Source organism: Mytilus galloprovincialis, chromosome 12, assembly GCF_965363235.1.
Source record: "Mytilus galloprovincialis chromosome 12, xbMytGall1.hap1.1, whole genome shotgun sequence".
Classification (NCBI taxonomy): domain Eukaryota; kingdom Metazoa; phylum Mollusca; class Bivalvia; order Mytilida; family Mytilidae; genus Mytilus; species Mytilus galloprovincialis.
In genome coordinates this window covers 32,557,633-32,577,970 of record NC_134849.1, presented here as the reverse complement: position 1 = coordinate 32,577,970, position 20,338 = coordinate 32,557,633, and the positions used below count along the sequence as shown (strand labels likewise).

At 33.7% G+C, this 20,338-nt stretch overlaps 1 protein-coding gene across 1 annotated transcript; it reads left to right on the top strand.

The window, feature by feature from the left end:
- The first annotated feature begins 3,429 nt into the window (after positions 1 to 3,429).
- Positions 3,430 to 19,799, top strand: LOC143055546 (YTH domain-containing family protein 3-like). The gene is made up of 5 exons (XM_076228706.1): positions 3,430 to 3,633; positions 3,790 to 3,814; positions 5,815 to 5,891; positions 9,885 to 11,283; positions 19,207 to 19,799. The coding sequence occupies exons 1-4, from the start codon at positions 3,613 to 3,615 to the stop codon at positions 11,262 to 11,264; spliced, it is 1,503 nt and encodes a 500-aa protein (XP_076084821.1). The 5' UTR covers positions 3,430 to 3,612; the 3' UTR covers positions 11,265 to 11,283; positions 19,207 to 19,799.
- The last annotated feature ends 539 nt before the right edge of the window (positions 19,800 to 20,338 follow it).

Genomic DNA, 20,338 nt, shown 5'->3' with positions numbered 1-20,338 from the left:
TTTGAGATTGGGACAATACTTCGTCAAGACCGTGTGCCATCAATGTATTTCATTATTTCGGAAAGCACAACTCCAAGGATAAAAAATTCCTAGTTTTCTTTCTGTGTCTTTTATTCTGCCTATTTGCTATGTTGTCAAGTTTCATCAATCATCAAGCATGATACTAGTGATTTGACATCTCCAACTCTTACTTTGGCTAAAGGGAATATGTCTTGTAGTACAAGTGCACAGTCTTGCCCTATTTTTGTCGACTTGAAAATGTCTATGTATCATGGAGATCTTCAGATACATCACCACAGAAAAATATACATTGCAGTCATTGTTCTTTTTGATCCAGTTCCACTTTACAGTGTCTGGTTACTTATTGTTTCCTTTCAATTGGCAACTTATCTTCAACATCAGAAGTATGTTTTCCCTTTTGCTGATGAAATATTTTGAGGTCTGAAAATTTGTTTGACATGGTTTGTGCCATTTTGCCTTGTGATTCTTGAGTGCTTCTGCAGTTCCATAGCCCTCATTCAACTGTTTCGAATTGAGCGAAAGGAAAACCAATTCAAGACCCAACATCTTCGTATGCTTGCATCAAAAGAGTGATTGCCAGCTCAAATGTCTATGACTGTTCTGTTTGTATCTACTTGGCATTGCAAACCCTTACATGTCCTCACTTGCCGTTTTACACATTCCTTCCACTTCAATTGCCCATTATGTTTTTCTTATATCTAGTTCCAGTGTTTTCGAAATCTACAATTTTGATCTTTTCCAAAAAAAACTTGCGGTCATAAATTATATAATATATACGTAATTTCTGTTTTAAAAAGTTACTTGTAAGTAACAGAAATTTTGATACTGATATCTTAATTTTGTAAACATGTGCATGCCTTATCTGACCTCTTTGTGAATATACAATATAAATTAGTAAAAAAAAGTACGAATGCAAACAGTGAATTAATAAGAATGGAGAATAATGATATATTGGAAATTCATGTTTTCAAAATGGCCATCAATCAAGATGGCTACCAAAAAATCAATATATATATGAAGTCCTCAGATGACAGTCCTTGTCAATTGTGATGAATATACCATTTGACTATATAATAATTTCCTACAGCAAGCGCTTAACGTATAAGTCAAAGTGAACACAGATACTAAGCAGTTGCAAATGTGTAAAGGCATTATTAAGTTGTACTACTCTATGTTTATGTGGAGGACAATGTGATAGAATATGATAAACAGAGTGTGGTTTGACAAAACATGTACATGTACATTTCATTTATTGTTAGATATTGTTAACGTCAATTGAGAACATTTGAGCAGTTGACGTTCTTATAACATTACGTGTATGATATAAAATTTAGTATGTCTGCAATCAAGGTTTTTGAAAATTGTTTCAAATGAACAACAATATCAACAAAACGAATTATTATCCAGTAATCAGCCACCTATTATAAAGAACAGGTATACAAATATTTTCTTGCTTTATTTCTACGTCTAAAATAAAATTCTCCTGTTATTCTATGTTGAACAAGCGGTTGCACGAATAATGCTTTCAGAGTAATAGTTCATTTTATGATCCACTTCGTGTCCGCGTTTTAATGCTTTTGTACCCGCTACAAAACAGAAGAATAACTCGGGGGAGGGGGATAGACTAGCTTTTTGTCCCGTTCATCTAGCTCAAACAAATACATTTGTATATTATATCTTCCACAATACATTTTTCTTTTATTATATTGAATAATGACTACATATCTTGGCTTAAAAAAAGATTTTTCAAGATGGCCGCCATTCAATATGGGTAATATTTCCAAAACTTTTGTTCTACAAGACAATTGGATTCAGCACTGTTATTCTATCAACCAGATTTCATGTCAATATCTTCTCTAATATCATTTTCATGATTTTCTATTATTAATCTATTGAGATCAAACGGCCGCCATTTTAAAATGGCCGCCTCTTCCGCCAATTTCGATTTTTAGATTGGGTCCATAGCTTAAATGTTTTCCATGACATATACTACTACTATGCCAAATTTCATGCTTTTACCACAATCTGAGCAATTTTGTCAAAAATCTGCACAAATCGACTGGACTATATAGAGTATTACGTTCTGTTTGGTGGAATGGTGAAATTCCAGCGAAAAATATCTTTACTGATAAGTAAAGAATTGTCGCAAAAAAATAAATACTAGAGTACACGAGAAATGGCTAAGTTAACGAAGTCAAGTCTGTTTTATCATTTTACAAAAAAAAAGTACAATCAAAGGGGGGCGTACGCTCTCTACGCTCCCCTCTGGATCCGCCACTGTAACTGGAATGGTCCCAAGTTGAATGAGGCAAAGATTTTGTAGTCCTTTGTAGCGTCGTGACAAAATTGGTAATGCCATAGCAGCGTTTTTGATGCTAGTATGTAGTAGAAACACTGAATATATATAAGCAGTGAGTACATTTTACGATGGTCGAAATACCTTGAAAAAAAGATATATGGATGAAGATATAATCTCAATACAAGAATTAAGCTACTTCACGCCAGATCGCAGATATGTAACATATAATTACTGTATAGCACCTGAGATCACCCCTAATTTTTGGTTTGATTGTCCCTCTGACCAGTATCTTTTGTCCCTCTTTTTTTAATAGCCTCGAGAAAACTTTCCGTGTTTTCAGACACAGTGTATAGTTTTTGCGGGACCTTATAGTACATTCAACTATTGAATTCGGTTCCTTACCGGCTAAAAGAAGAAGATGTGTCTATGAAATACTGAGTGAATATGGTCACGGTACTGAGTTGTATAGATTGAAGCCAATTTTGATAGATGCATTTCTGAAAGTAAAAAAAAACCACTGTTCCAGTAATTTCCTGCTGCAGACCGATATTGATGTTATCCTATTGTGTGCCGCATCTCGGAGCCGTCACGACTGAGTAACCCGCAGGTTCCTACTACCCATCACTCACCAGTCTTAGTCAAGTTATTACTGACTGACCCCCCTCTTTTCCCGAACTTTTTTCACCGACTGCATGTCCCCAATCAAGTTTTTAAAAAAAAATTCATATATATATATATATATAATATACATATTTTTTTAATGTCCCCAAAGTTTGACAAATGACCTCTAAGAAAATAAAGCAGAACACAAATTAAAACTATAGATTTTGCCAGTTTTGGAAGAGATAAATCGGATCATTTAAAAATAAATAACATTATAGACTCATTATATGATTTGCATCTATTTGAATCAGAATTTGAACAAAATTTTGTTGATATTGTAAATATTTCCCCCCATTTAAATATGCCCAAATGTAGATTTTGTGTCAATAATTAACTATCTGGAATAAATCCGATTTATGAATGAATATTTTGCTCCCCCTTTTTTATATAAGGAAATTTAATGTCGACGTCATCTTTCAATCACGTGGATAATACGGAAACGAGGCACATGCATATACGCCGCCATTGTTCCTTGGAGGGAAGTACTCTTTGATAAATAATTCTTCAGATTTAGTGTTTACAACAATATATCAGAAATAGTGGTGTGGTTTTTAAGAAACCTTACATTTTATAGACAATATAGACTTATTTTTAAATTCGAACACAAACGTGGAAACTTGTTTTGTGGAATGTCTGCGAGTCTTGATCAGGTATGGTCACCATGCGCCATTTTGTGAATGTATTTGTAATTTCCTGTAATCAATAAACGCCCTAATACGTAAATTAATTCAGGCCTTGGTCATCTAATTATTAGTTATTTGCCATTGATTTTGTGTTATTTCTTTTTCATGTACTCCCAACTTCAGAGAGGAAAAGGACAGCCAAACCAAGGTACGTTATTGACAATATTTTGGTGGGAAATACATTTTTTTGTGAATCATTTCACTTTTACTTTCGGTTATTAAAAAATGCTACAAGTATTGATATAGAATATTGAAGGTTAAAAATGAACTTAAGTGTATATTTATGTTTGTAGTTCATGTGTATATTTTAGCAGGTGTGTGATTGATAAACAATACGAGGATGTAAATGAAATATCAACTTTCCTTTTTCATTACAAAGCCCAAGGACAATTTTTATATTTTGAAAGGCTTACAATGTATGACATGTAACTGTTTCAGGCAACCAAATAGCAGTTAAAAGAGGATAATGAATTTTTATTAAATTAAAATATATACAACTATCTGTTTAGGTTGTGTCAATAAAAATAATGGTATTTAGGTTGGTAATTCCTTTTCATTTTTTGCAACATGATGAAATGAGTTTTGCTGTCCCTCCGTACTCCTATGGTGGATGAGCTACTCATATACAATTGGTCTCTTTTTTTCCACACAAGTCCATTAAAACAATGGGTATATATAGGATTCATCATTGTGAACAAGAAGTATTGGGCAACTCTTTTAACTTTGCATTTGACACAATATTATTTTTCACTTTGAGCAATAAAATAAAGAAGATGTATATATGTGGTATGATTGCCAGTAAGACAACTCTCCACAAAACAATTATTTGGTCATAATCAGGCATTTTTTTTTTGTCTTGTGTCAAAAAGTTGACAAGATCATACAGGAACAGGTCACATTTTATTATTAAACAGCTTCAATTGATAGTTTATTGACATGCAAAATTTCAAACCCTTTTCCTACTTGCATGATTGCGAATATAACTATTGTAATAAGGGATAAAACAAAATAATATTCCTTAAACCAGAAAGCTTCTTTTTTGTCTGGCCTGCAGTGAAATTTGCGGAAATCATTAATATTTTCTGGCTAAGTCATCAGTGTTAAAAAAAATATGACCCATTTATGGGCATTATATTTTCTGATCTGTGCGGTTGTTCATCTATCGTCAGGTTAAATTTTTTTATGAAGTTGAAGTCCACTTAAAACTTAGTACACATGTTCTCTAAGATATATTCTTTCTAATTGTAATGCCAAATTAGAGTTTTCACTCCAATTTCACAGTCCATTGAACATTGCAAATGATCAGGGCATCTGTGTACTATGGACACATTCTTGTTTATTTTTGCTTCAGTTTGTTTGATAGGAACTACTTACATGACTTACATGTAGAACGGTCAACAACTTTTTTAAAAGTAAAGTAAAATAAGTGTCATTTATAATTTGTTGATATATATTTCTTTTGTCATTTATGTATACAAATGCATTTTCACAGTTATTCAGGTTTGTATTTCTAATTATTTTCTATGTTATCAATGGTTCCTATCATGCTCATTTTTGTGTGAAAGTCAATACATTTGTATATTGAGATATCTAGAGCATTTGGGTAAAGAATTCAACAATCAATTGGTACAATAACTGCTAATAAATGATTGATTCGTAAAACATTAACAGTATTAAAAATTACAATATATCTATTGTCTTGTACTGTACGATTGATGATAATTATCAAAAATCAACTTGAGAAATAATGCAAACCCTCCATCATTACAATAGATATGGTTAATTATCATTACCACCAATCAATTAAATCAATTCAATAAATATTGCAAATTTAGTCCACAATTGTTATGATTGATATGATTGATTACCACTAATCAATTTAATATACATTGCAAACCTACAATCATTATGATTCCCATTGATTACCAATAATCAACTAAAATTGTAAACCCTAGATCATTACAATATGACTGACAAACAAAATTCACCAAAAAAAAGTGCGTACTCTGTTGAACAGTACAATAAATATGATTGACTACCAAAATTCAACTCAATAAAAATTGCAAACCACAAACCGTTACAAAATTTGTAGATCAGTAAGAGTGAAAACTTCATTGAACTATACTGTAGTATTAAATTTATTTTCAGTGGCAAATGGACAAGCTAAAGAAACTGTGAAAGACGAGGAATTTGAACCTTATCTACAACAACCACCCCAACATCAGGTATAAAGATAACAAAAAACTGGACTTCACAAGTCTGTGGAGTGGGTATGAATTCACATTGTACAAGGTTTAAACCAAATGCTTGATGTTGGAACATGATTTTTGTCCGAAAGCTTTTGACAATCTTCAAAGAATTTTGTTAATTCTTAATGAATTTCTGATTTCTTTGAAATTAAATAATGTTCAATAAGGTGTTGAAGAAAAAAATCTGTAAATTTTAACCCTGCTATAGCCATGACACAGACAGTGTGGTGTAAGAACATAAATCCACTATAATCCCATTTACATTCAATACTATTTATTATGATTTTAACCTTGTTTTTAATCAATATTAAATACAATACAGGGGCGGATCCAGTCATTTTAAAAAGGGGGGTTCCTAACCCAGGACAAAGGGGGTGTTCCAATTACATGTCCCCATTCAAATGCATTGATCGTCCAAAAAAGGGGGGGTTCCAACCCCGGAGCCCCTCCTCTGGATCCGCGCCTGCAATAGATACAGGTGAGCTACACAATGTTTTCATACGAAAAGTATTCGCTTTATTTGAGCCATGTGAAAAAATAAAGAGTAAAACAAAAAAATTTGCCCACACCATAGCCAAAGGTTTATTAACCCTTTCGCCGATGAGTCCCGGTTTACCGGGATTCACGCTTCAGACTGCTGACGACGAGTCCCGTTTTACCGGGATCGGAATACATCTTTTATATTTCCCGCTCAAACAGTGCAAACATGAGTTATCTTTCTTTGATGAATAACCCGGATGAAAGTGTAAACATGACGCTTCAGTTTGTTGAAAACCGTGTCAAAATCAGAGGAAATTTACGGAATTTACGAGAATTTGAAATGAGGGAACAATTTTTTAGAAAGAATATGGAAGAATTGAAGCCAAACTAGTATACTTTTTTGACATAAAATGTCGTTTTATGTTCAAAACACTTGGAATGGACATCGTTCAGTGTGAGGAATTTGTACAGCCTCATAATTTTTTTCAAAATTTTGCCATTTTGGGTTAAAAAAATTACGATTTGGGGTCAATAAGCAGAACTTTGAGAATTTCACTGAAATAATGAGGAAAAAATTATCAAAACATAAAAAAACCTGTGAACTTGGTGTTAGTGAATGAAATAAATAAACAAATAACTACAAACAAGTTTTTATTGACATTTATTATGAAGATCTCCCACTTGAGTAAAAGTAGCCAGGGAAGCCATCGTCTCAGAGTAGCTTCTGTCTGGGCAGCAATCGGTGAAAGGGTTAAGACGTTTAAGCCTTGTCGATCTATCTCCTAAATTTAGTTTCCCTTCTCTTACTTTTGTTTACCTCGAACAAATGTTATGAAACTTATATACACAATGCTTAAAACCACAAAACGCAGCCAGGTCAAGTTTGAATTTTTGTGAGGTTACTATTAACATTCTAAAGTTGTGTCCTATTACAAATGGATTAATTTCAGAAATTTAAGTTTCTGTTCTCCGACTTTAATAGGCCTCAATCAAATGTGATAATTTTATACACAATGCTTATTACTACAAAACACAGATTAAATTAAAATTATGGTGGCATCATTTTTACCTTTCATGTGTTATGCCCTTTTACAAATGATAAAATGCTTAATTTTTAGTTTTCGTTCTATGTTTTTCCTGAACTATATGTTATGAATTCTAAACAAAATTCTTATTACCACTAAACTTAGATCAAGTACTAATTTGGGTATTGTCACTTATACAGTTCTTGCAATTTGCCCTTAATAATGTTATAAGCTATTATCGGACCACAGATAAATTATCACATTGTGATTGTTTAAATGCCGTCATGTGGTGACCCCCTATGAGACTGTATGGGGTAGTAAGTTTCATATGGGGTTCATGACGCGTTAATGGCGACGTCATCTATTAATGTTGTTGTGTTTCATTGTTTATTTTTCAACAAAACGCCGCAGAAAAAGTCCAGCGTCCGATAAATTCGTTTTACGGTTAACTACTGACCCCCTATGGATCCATAGAGGGTGAAAAAAATTCATAGGGGACTCGGCCTCCGGCCTCACCCCCCTTATGGATTTTACTTACCCTCTATGGATCCGTAGGGGGTCAGTAGCGAACCATGTAACTTATAGTGGGGCATCATCTGTGTCCCAAGGAAAATACATCTTAAACCTTTTGTACCAGTAAAACACTTATACAAGTTTTAACCCTGACTGCATGTAGGACTCTAATATATCCTGTTGACCAAATGACATAGAAATTAGAAACTACAGGTCACAGTACAGCCTTCAACAATGAGCTAAGCCATACCAAGTAGAAGAAAGAAAACAACAATCATGGGCTAAAATAAAAAGGAAATCACAAACAGCTGTCTGTAATAAAAAGGTGCAAAACACAACACAAATATGAACACTTAGCAACATTAAACGCAAACAATTTGGTTTTTAAGGACATATTATGGTATACAAATGTCTGTCTGTCGGGCGTCCACATGTCGCACCATAACTTGAGAATCGCATATATCCAAATTTCATGAAACTTAACATAGTTCTTTCTTATGATGGTCAAATGATCTGTATTCAGTTAATTTAGAAATCATTGCCTGCATTTATTATTGCAATGTTTGAAAAGTGACAAAAATTGGAGATTAATAATAATTATTGGGATGTCAGGGAAAATATACTTTCAGAAATATGTAAAAGATATTACTTTTTATCAGAATGCAAGTTTTAATTATTGCAATACTCACCTAGTCACATATCTTTGGTGATGATTCAAAATTTTATTTTAGTTTTTGATTTTTTTGTTAAAAAAAAAAAGGGGGACTATTACATGTCGCGCCATATTTCAGAGACTTTATAATAATTGCATAAAACTTCACACATAGACGACGGGCGTATCATGCTCTCAAACTTGCATTTATTTCTATTATGCCAAAAAAAAAATGTCTGTTTACGGTTACCCAACCGACCCTATTTTGAACGCCGACCCTAAGCCATTTTATTTCCGTCGTAAAGTGAAAAATTAACTGAACACGTGTTTAAAGATAATGTTGCCTGATACATCCCAATGTTCATAATCATGAATATGATAGCTGTTTACAGGAAATTCGCGACTTGTGTGATGAAATAAACATTTTGCGGCCATTTTTTTCCCAATCAATAACAAAGGGAAATAATCCAATCATTAAAAAATGAGTAAACTCTGCCCATGGACAACTCCAACCATAGCAAGACAGACCGCACAACTCAAAATCAAGGCGCAAAAAAAAATATGGAAATACCTACCTACCTATCCTATTTATTTTGATGATGTAACCTTAAAAACATATATTTTTTTGGAGCCTTAGGCCTAAACGATTTTGTTTCAGATCAAACAATGCATTAGAACCTTATCTACAATTTTAAATACATGTCGTCAATTTAAAAATAAAGCGATAAAACATTACTGTACACTTTCTATATGCACTGACATTTTAAATCAAACTAAAATATGAACAAATCACTGTCTGTTCACATGAAGGTAATGAAGTCATTGTTTATTTAATATCTATCATTCAATTTGCTCTGACAGATTAAATTGAAATAAACATGTTTATCAAGTACATGTATTAAGATTTTATCAGATGAAGTATCATTGATATCAGATAATTCATTAATTGTTTTAAAAAGAGCTTCAATTTTCTTATTTATCTATTCAAAAATTAAAAGAACTGACCCTTTTATGTAGTAAAAAACAGACCTGACTGGAGTGTTGAAAGGGGAAACAAAAAATTTGGTTTTAACTTCATTGAAATTTAACATTGAAAATAATTATAATTTAATTATCTGATAGACATGGTCGTCACTTGATTGACAGTAACGTCAGTCTGTCTTGTCTGAGATAACTATAACAATAGGCATGTGAATGAATGAATCGCAGGTCACTGAACGTATCTTAACATGTGAACAGACACATGTAAAAGTCGTCACAGATTGTTGATTAATAATATCTGATGTATTTTTAAAACAGGGATACAGTACAGGACCAATGTCGAGCCCAGACCCATTCATGCCTAGTTACTATAATCCAACCATGTCATTTCCGTATCTTGGACAAGGACTAGGTGAAGGTGCTTGGTCAAACGGTGGTGACGCGACAATGCTTTCATTTGGTAGTTATGACTATAATGGAATGTTCAGTGGTTTTGGATACCCTCAATTTGGATGGACTGAATATTCAGGAAGTGATTACTGGAGCAATGGAGGACAGGGTAGAAAAGACACTCGTTATCCTAATCCAGAGGACTATTACAGGCAAGAGCAAATGATACCCGCTGATCCGTATACACAAATGAATGGAGAATTTGAACGTGATCCGGCTATGAATAGTGTGGAACAGGGACTTAAAGGAATGAATATTGCTGGGGATAAAGGAATGGACAATGGATATATGGATCCTGGGCAGTTAGGTGGGGACGCTACTAATGTGGCACCTCCTGTGGGACCTGTCTCGACCGGGCAGCAGGCTCCAAAGAAGACATCTTGGGCTGCAATTGCAAGTCAGCCAGCTCGTCCCCAGCCTAAAATTCAACCAGGTTCTATTCCTCGGGCTCCGATGAATCCTAAAAAGCAAAACATGGACATTGGAACTTGGGATACAAGGAACAATGTGGCTGGAAAGCAAGGAAATCAACATGGAGGACGATCTTGGAGTGCACCTCGTAGTAGGTCAATGAATTCTAATTATTCAGGAAACACTAATCAATCGAACAGTGCTTCTAGTAGCTCTGGACAGGCGAGTGTGTCAAGTGCAGCATCTGCACTTCCACCCAATCCTGTTTTGGACAAGCTCAAGTCGGCTAATCTATATAATCCAAAGGATTTCAATTTGAACCCAAAAGGTGCAAGATTTTTCATTATCAAGAGCTACTCGGAGGACGATATCCACCGTTCAATTAAGTATAGTGTATGGTGTAGCACTGAACAGGGAAACAAACGTTTGGACGCGGCATACAAGGAACGTGAAGGAAAAGGACCAATTTTTCTTTTCTTTAGTGTCAACGGAAGTGGACATTTCTGTGGAATGGCCCAAATGATGACAAATGTGGAATTCAATACTGATGTGGGTGTGTGGGCACAGGATAAGTGGAAGGGACAGATTGAGGTGAAATGGATCTATGTGAAGGACGTTCCAAACGGTCACCTCAGACACATAAGACTGGAGAATAATGAAAACAAGCCTGTTACAAACTCCAGGGATACGCAAGAAGTGCCGTTGGAAAAGGGAAAGCAAGTACTGAAAATACTTCACAATTATAGGCATAGCACTTCGATTTTTGATGACTTCAGTCACTATGAGAAACGTCAAGAGGAGGAAGGCACAGAATTTAAAAAAAATGGTGCTGAATAAAGCCCATTGGTGACACTGGGTAGGTGTCTTCCTGTAGTGAATCAAATAAAATAAAATAAACTTTTGTTTCAGGCTAGTTACAGAAGAAGATACCCCATTTGTACAGTGAAACCTGTTTAACATAAGGCAATTGATAAGCACTCTTAAAAAGTTTTCAATTATTTAGTTTTTCCTTAGAAGTCAGTAGTAGGTGGCAAAATTGATTTTGATTGCAAGATTTTGGCTGCCTTTGGTATCTTTGTGTTAAATAATGACAAAAGTATTCCTTGAGAACAATTTTGATTGCAATGCTTGTCGGTTGTCCTATTTTCAAATTTTTGAGATCCCTTAGCCAAAGCAGCAATCACTTGGCATCTGTTGTTTTTAAATATTTTAACTTTTTGCCTCACAAACCATCAGACAAATTTTAATAAATATATATATATGGAAAAAAAAGATGTGGTACAAATGCCAATGACTCTCCACAAGAGACCAAATGACACAGAAATAAACCACTATAGGTCACTACGGCCTTCAACAATGAGCAAAGCTCAAACCGCATAGTCCGCTATAAAAGTCCCAGAAATGACATGTTAAACAATTTAAAAGAGAAAACTGACTGCCTTATTTATATACAAAAAAATGAATGAAAAAACAAATGTGTTGCACATATACAAACGACGACCACTGAATTACAGGCTCGTGACTTGGGACAGGTACATGCATTTTATACATACAGAATGAGGTGGGGTTAAACATGTAAACGTGATCCCAACCCTGCCCCTAACCTGGGACAGTGGTGTTACTTCAACAAATGAAAGAACTATTAAAATCAGTTGAAAAAGGCTGGACTCATCGGGTGGATACAAATAGAAATACATCCCCAACAAAAACACGGAACTTGGTGGGCTGAATTTACTTAAGGACAGAAAAGGAAGATATGAGTAAAATTCAGAAATGGCATTAGGTAATTTGTTTCCATGTTATAGTTTTGAAAATAGATATAGTAATGCCATATTTCTATCCACAATTCAGGCACTTCATGAACAGATCCTTATGTAAGATCAGCATACTTTTTTTTAAGGAAAACATGAGTGATAAATCATTGGCACCAAATTTTGATATTATTCACCATTTTTGTCCTGCCTTCAACAAAAAGTACAAGGATGCAAGACTTACGGATATATACTATCAGACTCCGTCTTTTTCATCTATTTGTATAGAGTTTTATATTTGTAGAAGATTGAAGTTGTGGATGCTTCATTCCTTTCATTCAGATTCCTTAGATATGACATAATAAAATCGATGAAGGATAAAAAAAAAACTTGTTCAACTTTTGTGGGTGGAGGTCAAAATTGCTGCACATTTTGTTTAATAGACATAGATTTTATATATATCCTTATTGGTCAATCAATTTTTCCTAAATTAAGGTAAGAGGGGGGATCAGTGAAAAAATTATATGAATTATGTTTTTTATCCTACATTGAACTTTTGATGTTGTCCCTTATATAACTAAGTTTCCATTGTTGTCATACATGTATGTCCATTATCCTAGACATCATTTTCATGGTTCAGTGACTTTAAAAAAAAAAGGATTTTTATACTCCCTTATATTATAAGTGTAGGGGGGCTTCAAGTTTTACCTTGTCCCTCCTGTACGTCCCATTTTTTTGTGGTCGTATATTGGTATGACGCTGTCGTCGTCCGAAGACATTGGTTTTCACACTATTAACTTTAGTTTAAGTAAATAGAAATCGGTGAAATTTAAACACAAGGTTTATGACCATAAAAGGAAGGTTGGGAGTTTTGGTCCCAACAGTTGGGGAATTGTGGCCCAAATGGTCCAAAATTAAACTTTAAAATTGAGAATGGAAATGGGGAATGTGCCAAAGAGACAACAACCCGACCAAATAAAAAACAACAGCAGAGGGTCACCAACAGGTCTTCAATGTAGCGAGAAATTCCCGCACCCGGAGGCGTCCTTCAGCTGGCCCCTAAACAAATATATACTAGTCCAGTGATAATGAACGCCATACTAATTTCCAAATTGTACACAAGAAACTAAAATTAAAATAATACAAGACTAACAAAGGCCAGAGGCTCCTGACTTGGGACAGACGCAAAAATGCGGCGGGGTTAAACATGTTTGTGAGATCTCAACCCTCCCCCTATACCTCTAACCAATGTAGTAAAGTAAACGCATAACAATACGCACATTAAAATTCAGTTCAAGAGAAATCCGAGTCTGATGTCAGAAGATGTAACCAAAGAAAATAAACAAAATGACAATAATACATAAATAACAACAGACTACTAGCAGTTAACTGACTTCAATTAAACTGACTGAAAGATTATGATTTTGTTTGATTTCATCAAAAATTGAATAATTGGGGTTCTTTGATATGCCGAATGTAGATTCTTAATTTTTGGTCCCGTTTTCAAATTGGTCTACATTAAGGTCAAACGGGTCCAAAATTAAACTAAGTTTGATTTTAACAAAAATTGAATCCTTGGGGTTCTTTGATATATGCTGAATCTAACCATGTATTTAGATTTTTGTTAAGTGGGCCCAGTTATCAAATTGGTCCACATTGAGGTATAAAAGGGTCCAAAATTGAACTTTATTTGATTTCATCAAAAATTGAACTTTTGGGGTTTGATATGCTGAATCTAACCATGTATTTACATTTTGGATATTGGACCATAATACTAATAGGTTAATGTCCAATTTAAAATTTTAAAGTTAAGTTCTTAGACCACATGCATTCTGTGTCAGAAACCAGTGTTGTTTCAACTTCTTAATCACAATCCAAATTCAGAGCTGTATCGAGCTTGAATGTTGTGTCCATACTTGCCCCTACTGTTCAGGGTTCAAACTTGAAGGTCGTATAAAGCTGCATCCTGCAGAGCATCTAGTTTTTTTTGTTCTTTAATTTAAGTTTGCCTTTACCAAATGTTATGAAACTTGTACACAATGTTTGATACCACTAAAAACCGACCAAGCTTGAATTTTGACCATTCTAGAATTAATCCCCTTTACAAATGGAAAAATTGCTGAAATTTTTCGTTTCCACTCTCTTAAGATGACCTCAATCAAATGCTATGAAGCTTCTGCACAATTCAATACAATTAAGATTTCGGTTGTGTAACTTTTACTGTTCTTCAGTTTATTATGTCCATTTTATATGATATGCAAGTAGATTCATCTGTATCCCAGGCACACATTCCAGGGGAATCTTCATTTATTTTTGGTTATGCCAATTTTCTCTTGTCATGAATAATAAATGGAAAATAATAATTGGTAGAAAGTGTAACATTGTGATAGTTTTCAAGCAATGTAAATGGTTATGTTGAAAAAAAATTGGGTGTCCATGCTGTTCCTGTCCACTCTGTTCTAGTCTTTTCTTCTGAATTTAGTACTATCTAGCTAGCTAAATAGTACTTCGATCAACAACATTTAGTCCTCTATTTTGAACAGTTTATATCTTTACAAATAATATAACCAAGAATCCAGATCGTTGCTTTTGTGAAAGAAGTCGAATTATGATGTGAATATTTTATCATTGCAGGTAGTGAGGTACACATTTTTTGTCCATCTGACTTTATTAATTAATCAATATGTTTTTCTGGTTCCTTTAGTTTTGACTTTGATCTTGAAGTCTTTTTACATGTCCTCTCTTATTGATATATTGGCTCATCCTTTTAGCCTGCAGGATTCCTGATATACATGTACTACTAAATCAATGTCTCGTTGACTTTTACCTAGCTTTAAGTTAGAAAAATGTTCATGATGTCTGTTATATATACATGTAGCTAGGGCTGAAAAGAACTTTGGTGAATGAAGTATCCTGTAGGGAAGAAAAGATTTGATTAAATTTAATTATTTGGTTAGTTAAAAAAAAGTCCTAAATTCAATAACTTACTTTTACTAGGCAGGTTTCACTGTACAAATGTTGGTTAAGGTTTTACTTTTCAGTAAAGGTTTGTATCATTGTTAATTATATATATATAACTAGCCTATTTTAGAATGGAAGACATGGGTTACGGGACTGACAGTAGCTTCATACTACAAAAGGTAGAAAGCCCTGGTCATTGTTTTGATTAATTTCTCGCTTTTGAAATTATTTGGTATTTAGAAAACATCCGTGATCCAGGGATTGCCTTACCTTGTCCATTTGCAAATTTAATTCTTGGAGAAAGGGCCTTAGCGGAGTTGTTAAGAATTAAATACCCTTTTTCATCTGTAAATCCCAAAGTTAGTTTCCATTCTCTAATGTTTGATTGAACCAAATGAAGTGAAACTCGTGCACAATGCTTATTATGACCAGCAGATTAAGTTTGGCTTATTATTACTAGCAGATTAAGTTTGAATTTAAGTGGGGGAAATTGTTGATTATTACACTGGGGGTCAACTTCCTATTATTGGGTATACGGGGATGTGCCAAAAATAAGGGTCATAATTTTGCGAGATTTTATATAAAAATGACCCTCCTTTTTAATGACATCTTATATTAAAATGCATTTACGTTTGATAACTATATATTGATTCGGGGTATGATCTACATATCATATATAAATATGCTATTGAGAATCATACATTATTAATGGTCAATTATTATATTAAATTAAATCAATTCATTTGAAAGTTCACCTTTCAAACAAAATGCTTTTAAATAAGTTCCCAAATGAACCCCGGTAAGTTAGTGCTTATATAAGCATGGGTCATATTGTAAATATTGTATATAAGTATAGGTCATTCTTTCTTAAATATTTATATAACTATAGGTACTAAATTTCAGTGAATGTTATATTAAAATGGGTACGTTTTTTGAGGCAAAAATGGCACACCCCTACCAAGAAAATATCGAAGTTACCCCCCCCCCCCCCCCCCCCCCCCCCGTGGATTATTATGCCCCATCCATTGCAGAGGGGGCATAAAGTTTTACTCTTTTTCCATTGGCTAGTCCCATAATAGATTTTCGTTCTGTAAATTGAGTTTCCTCAACCAAATGTTATGCAACGTGTTCACATTGCTAACTTCCACAAAACATAGATTAAGTTTAAATTTTGGTGGTGTTTTTTATACAGTTCTAGAGTTATACCCCTTTACAAATGGAAAAATTGCTGAATTTTTCATTTCTGTTCTCTTTCTAAGGTTTGTCTAAAGTCCTCAACTAAATCTTATGAAACGTATACACGATGCTTATTACCACAAAGTTCAGATCAAGTCCAAATGTGGGTAGTGTCTCTTACAGTTCTTGAGTTATGGCCCTTCATAATATTACATTTAAGCGGGGGCCCTCATGTGTCCCATGGACACATTCTCCATTTATTTAGCTGTTTTCCAACTTGGCCTCCAGCAAATGTTCACTTGTATTCAAAACTCTGATAAATTATAATTGCATCAATTATTAATTGCTTACATTTTGTACATGTAAGCTCCACTGGTTTATGTAATTTTCATGGTCAAGTCCTTTACTCTGATAATATTTGCAATAGGTTAATTAACTTGGTGTATAAAATAGATTGGTACAAGTTGTTGCATTGGTCAATGTTGAGTTCATCATATTCTGTTGTTGGTATACATATTTATCCCTCTGTTATGTTTCACCTAATCCTGACCTCATTCTAATAATTCATAGAATTGGTTTATGTTTAAGTTTTATCTTTGCAAGATTTTTTAATAAGCAGTGAGGACAAGAATCATACATGTGCAGTCTTGTTACTTATGAGAGACTAGAGTGTGCATACATGTATGTTTATAACAGAAACCAAAAAAGACAAATTTTAAGTACATGTTTTAAGAATAAAGACTAGAAATGATGGAGGTGAAATGACATTGTTTATTTTCACACCTTTAGACACAAGGTCTAACAGCTGTCTTGTCAATAATGTACCAGTTTGTAATTAGGTCAGTTATCATGAACAACTAGTGGTAGTTCAATAATGTTTGGTATGTAGATGCATTATTATTGGCACATCTTGTTTCCATGGAGATAAATCCACTATAATTAACCCCTCTCATAGTCCTGGTATGTTAACTTTCAAGATTTTGTGTACTTGACCAGTGCAAGTTTGTTAGGTCATGTTGATAGTAGAAGCTTGCTTAGTTCACATTTAAAGTTTGTAATAAAATCCGTTTAAGAGGAACCACTCATGATAAGTTAATGATATTTAGTATGCAGTTGAGTACTTGTGAATCTTTTCCATAGTGATTATTTTACCCATCCCCTCAGCACTTTTCATGGATTAAAACTTTTACATTCACAAATTAAGTTTGTGTTTATGTTATTGCAATTGGAATCACATATAAGTTGATGATACAAATGTATTTGGTAAGCACACTACACAACATCAGTATTTCTTATTTCTATTGGTTTATTTTGTCCTGCATCATAAGGGAGCTACCATTTGATTTTTATGGGGGTGGGGGGGGGGTGGGGGGCTAGGATGAAATTTGAAAAAAATAGGCAGGACAGGAGTTTTGAGTCAAAAAAATGGCAGGATGAGACACTTGCAAAAAAAAAAAATAGTCAGGACGACAATTTAGGTAAAAAAAAAGGCAGGTCCGAACAGAGTGAAAAATAAAAATGCAGGACAAAATTTTTCATCCTAGCCCCCCCCCCATAAAAATCAAATGGTAGCTCCCTAAGTTGTGGGTTCATGGACTGAATGTTTTGTATTGTTGACCACTTTAGATATTTAAATTTGATATTTCATGATGCTATCAATATAAAAAAGAATAGGGGAGACAAATCTTGATGTCCACTGCAAACATGTAGTATATATGAATAAAACAAGAGATTTACATGTACGTCATTTGGAGATAGATCTGTATATAGCTACAATAATGTATATCCAAAGGATATGTAAACTTGCAACACAAAGAAAAAATATATTTGAAAGTGTCCGATATATTTATACATTCATGATTATCCAAAAGCACAGAAAAGTTAATGACCTGTTTCTTAACAATAAGGAACGACATCAAAAGTTCAATGTAGGATAAAAAAAAACTTAATTTGGAAAAATTGATTGACCAATAAGGATATACATAAAATCAATGTCAATTAAACAAAACTTGCAACAATTTTGACCCCCACCCCTAAACAGTGAAACTAAACTAAGTTTTTTATCCTTCATTGATTTTTTCTATGTCATCCCTAAGGGGGCAACCATTCAACTTTCTTTAATAAAAAAAAACTTGTCTGATAAGAGAGCAGTACTTTTGTTATTGTGCTACTATCCATATGAGTTGATCCAGTTTTCATCCTTCAGGTCCAATTACAATTTTAGTCATCTACTATTGAATAGGTTTTAAGATTGAAAAGGGCACAATACATGTAAACCAACACCAACATGAATGTGGAATAGGGTGACGTAAATGTATAAAAGAAGATGTGGTATGATTGCCAATGAAACAACTCTCCCTAACAGACCGAATGACACAGAAATTAACTATAGAGCACCGTACAGTTATCAACAATGAGCAAAGCCAAATCCACATATAAAGCTTTAAAAAGCAGAAGATGACAGGTAAAACAATTCAAACGAGATAACTGACAGCCTTATCTATGTTAAAAAAAAAATGAAAGAAAAATAAATGTGTAACAAGTGAACACAACAAACACTGAATTACAGGCTCCTGACTTTGACAAGCACATACATACAGTATGTGGCGGGGTTAAATGTAACACACGCAATGCATACAGCATCCAATGTTTATGTATTGTATTATGCCATGTTTGGTAGTGTTGCTTTTAAATTCGAAGGCACATAATAGATTTAAAAGTTTTTGAGATTAAAAAAAACAAAATTTTGAGACCGTGCACAAGGTTTCTCTGAAAGTATTTTGACTGCCACATGAGATTCCTTCGGGTGCCATTTAGTTGTACATATTTTAACAATTGTGTAAATATCAAAAGTTTGTCAATGTTTAAACTTTTTTTCATTTCTTTTACAGGTAATTTAAAGATATTTGGATTATCCAGCCAGCATTTTGATAAAACTTTTAAATCTTCAGAATATATAATCTACAATGAAATGTTAGCTTAGACAATAATTTCAAACTTCATAATTATTTCATTTCCGCTCAACATGATCCTATCGACTATGGAAATAATGCATCGTGATTTTATGTTCATTATGAATTTCATTTTACAAATTTTACTGGTCGCAGCGAACGACTGTTAACCCTTCCACCAAAAGAATCAACCATTGTGCTTCTTCTTGCGTTTTGAATGTGTTCTGGTACAATATTTTCAAATCGACAAAACAATTTCCTTCCAATTCAAGAAGGAGAATTCAAAATGTGTTGTACTTTCATTTTCTGAAAGACGGGAGTAGTCTACGAGGACAATGATGGCATTTATTGATTCATTGTGGATTGTAAAACAGACAGTGCATTACACCTCAGGGAAAATGTATGAAAAATTGACGTAATGTCCCAAAAGACACACAACCTGTGTGTGATTCGTGTGATTCATTATTGAAATTGAGAAGACATCCTACTTCAAAGAAAAAACTTCTGTGTTAAGAATCAGTATTTAGACAATTCAAGAAAACTGTGTTTTGAAGATAATTCTCATTTCAGAGGGGAAAAGATATTTTACATATCCATGGAGACACGAACAATATAAAGAGTCTCGGGTAGACAGATTATAAAACAGTTTTTCCCCAAAAACATCGTCATTAGCGCAATGGAGTTTTTATAGAAGAAAATAATGTGCAGCTTTAATTATGAAAACAATTGAAAAGACAAATCAAAGCTAGGACCAAATTACTAAACATTTCGCTGAGTTCCGTAGTGTACTGATCATGAGTTATAATGAAACAATTTTACATGTGCAATGTTTTGTACATGGGTTTGTGAGAATTAGTGCAGTGGTGAGGACATAAAATGGGGGGGTTTCACCAACAACAAATCTGTGATTTTTTTTAAACACAAATTAAACAGTAGCAGTTTGTTTCTGTTAAAAGTCAAAATAAAATACTTACAAAACATGAGAAATAGTACATATTATTTTGAAAATGACGGTGGTCAAATTAAGTATTGCACCGGTTCCAAAATTTTACTTCATCTGGCTTAAAAGTGG

Coding starts and splice junctions, on each gene's coding strand:
- LOC143055546 (XM_076228706.1), top strand. CDS start 3,613: ATGTCTGCGAGTCTTGATCAG. Junction 3,815..5,814: donor AAAAGGACAGCCAAACCAAG/GTACGTTATTGA, acceptor ATTTATTTTCAG/TGGCAAATGGACAAGCTAAA. Junction 5,892..9,884: donor AACAACCACCCCAACATCAG/GTATAAAGATAA, acceptor TTTTTAAAACAG/GGATACAGTACAGGACCAAT.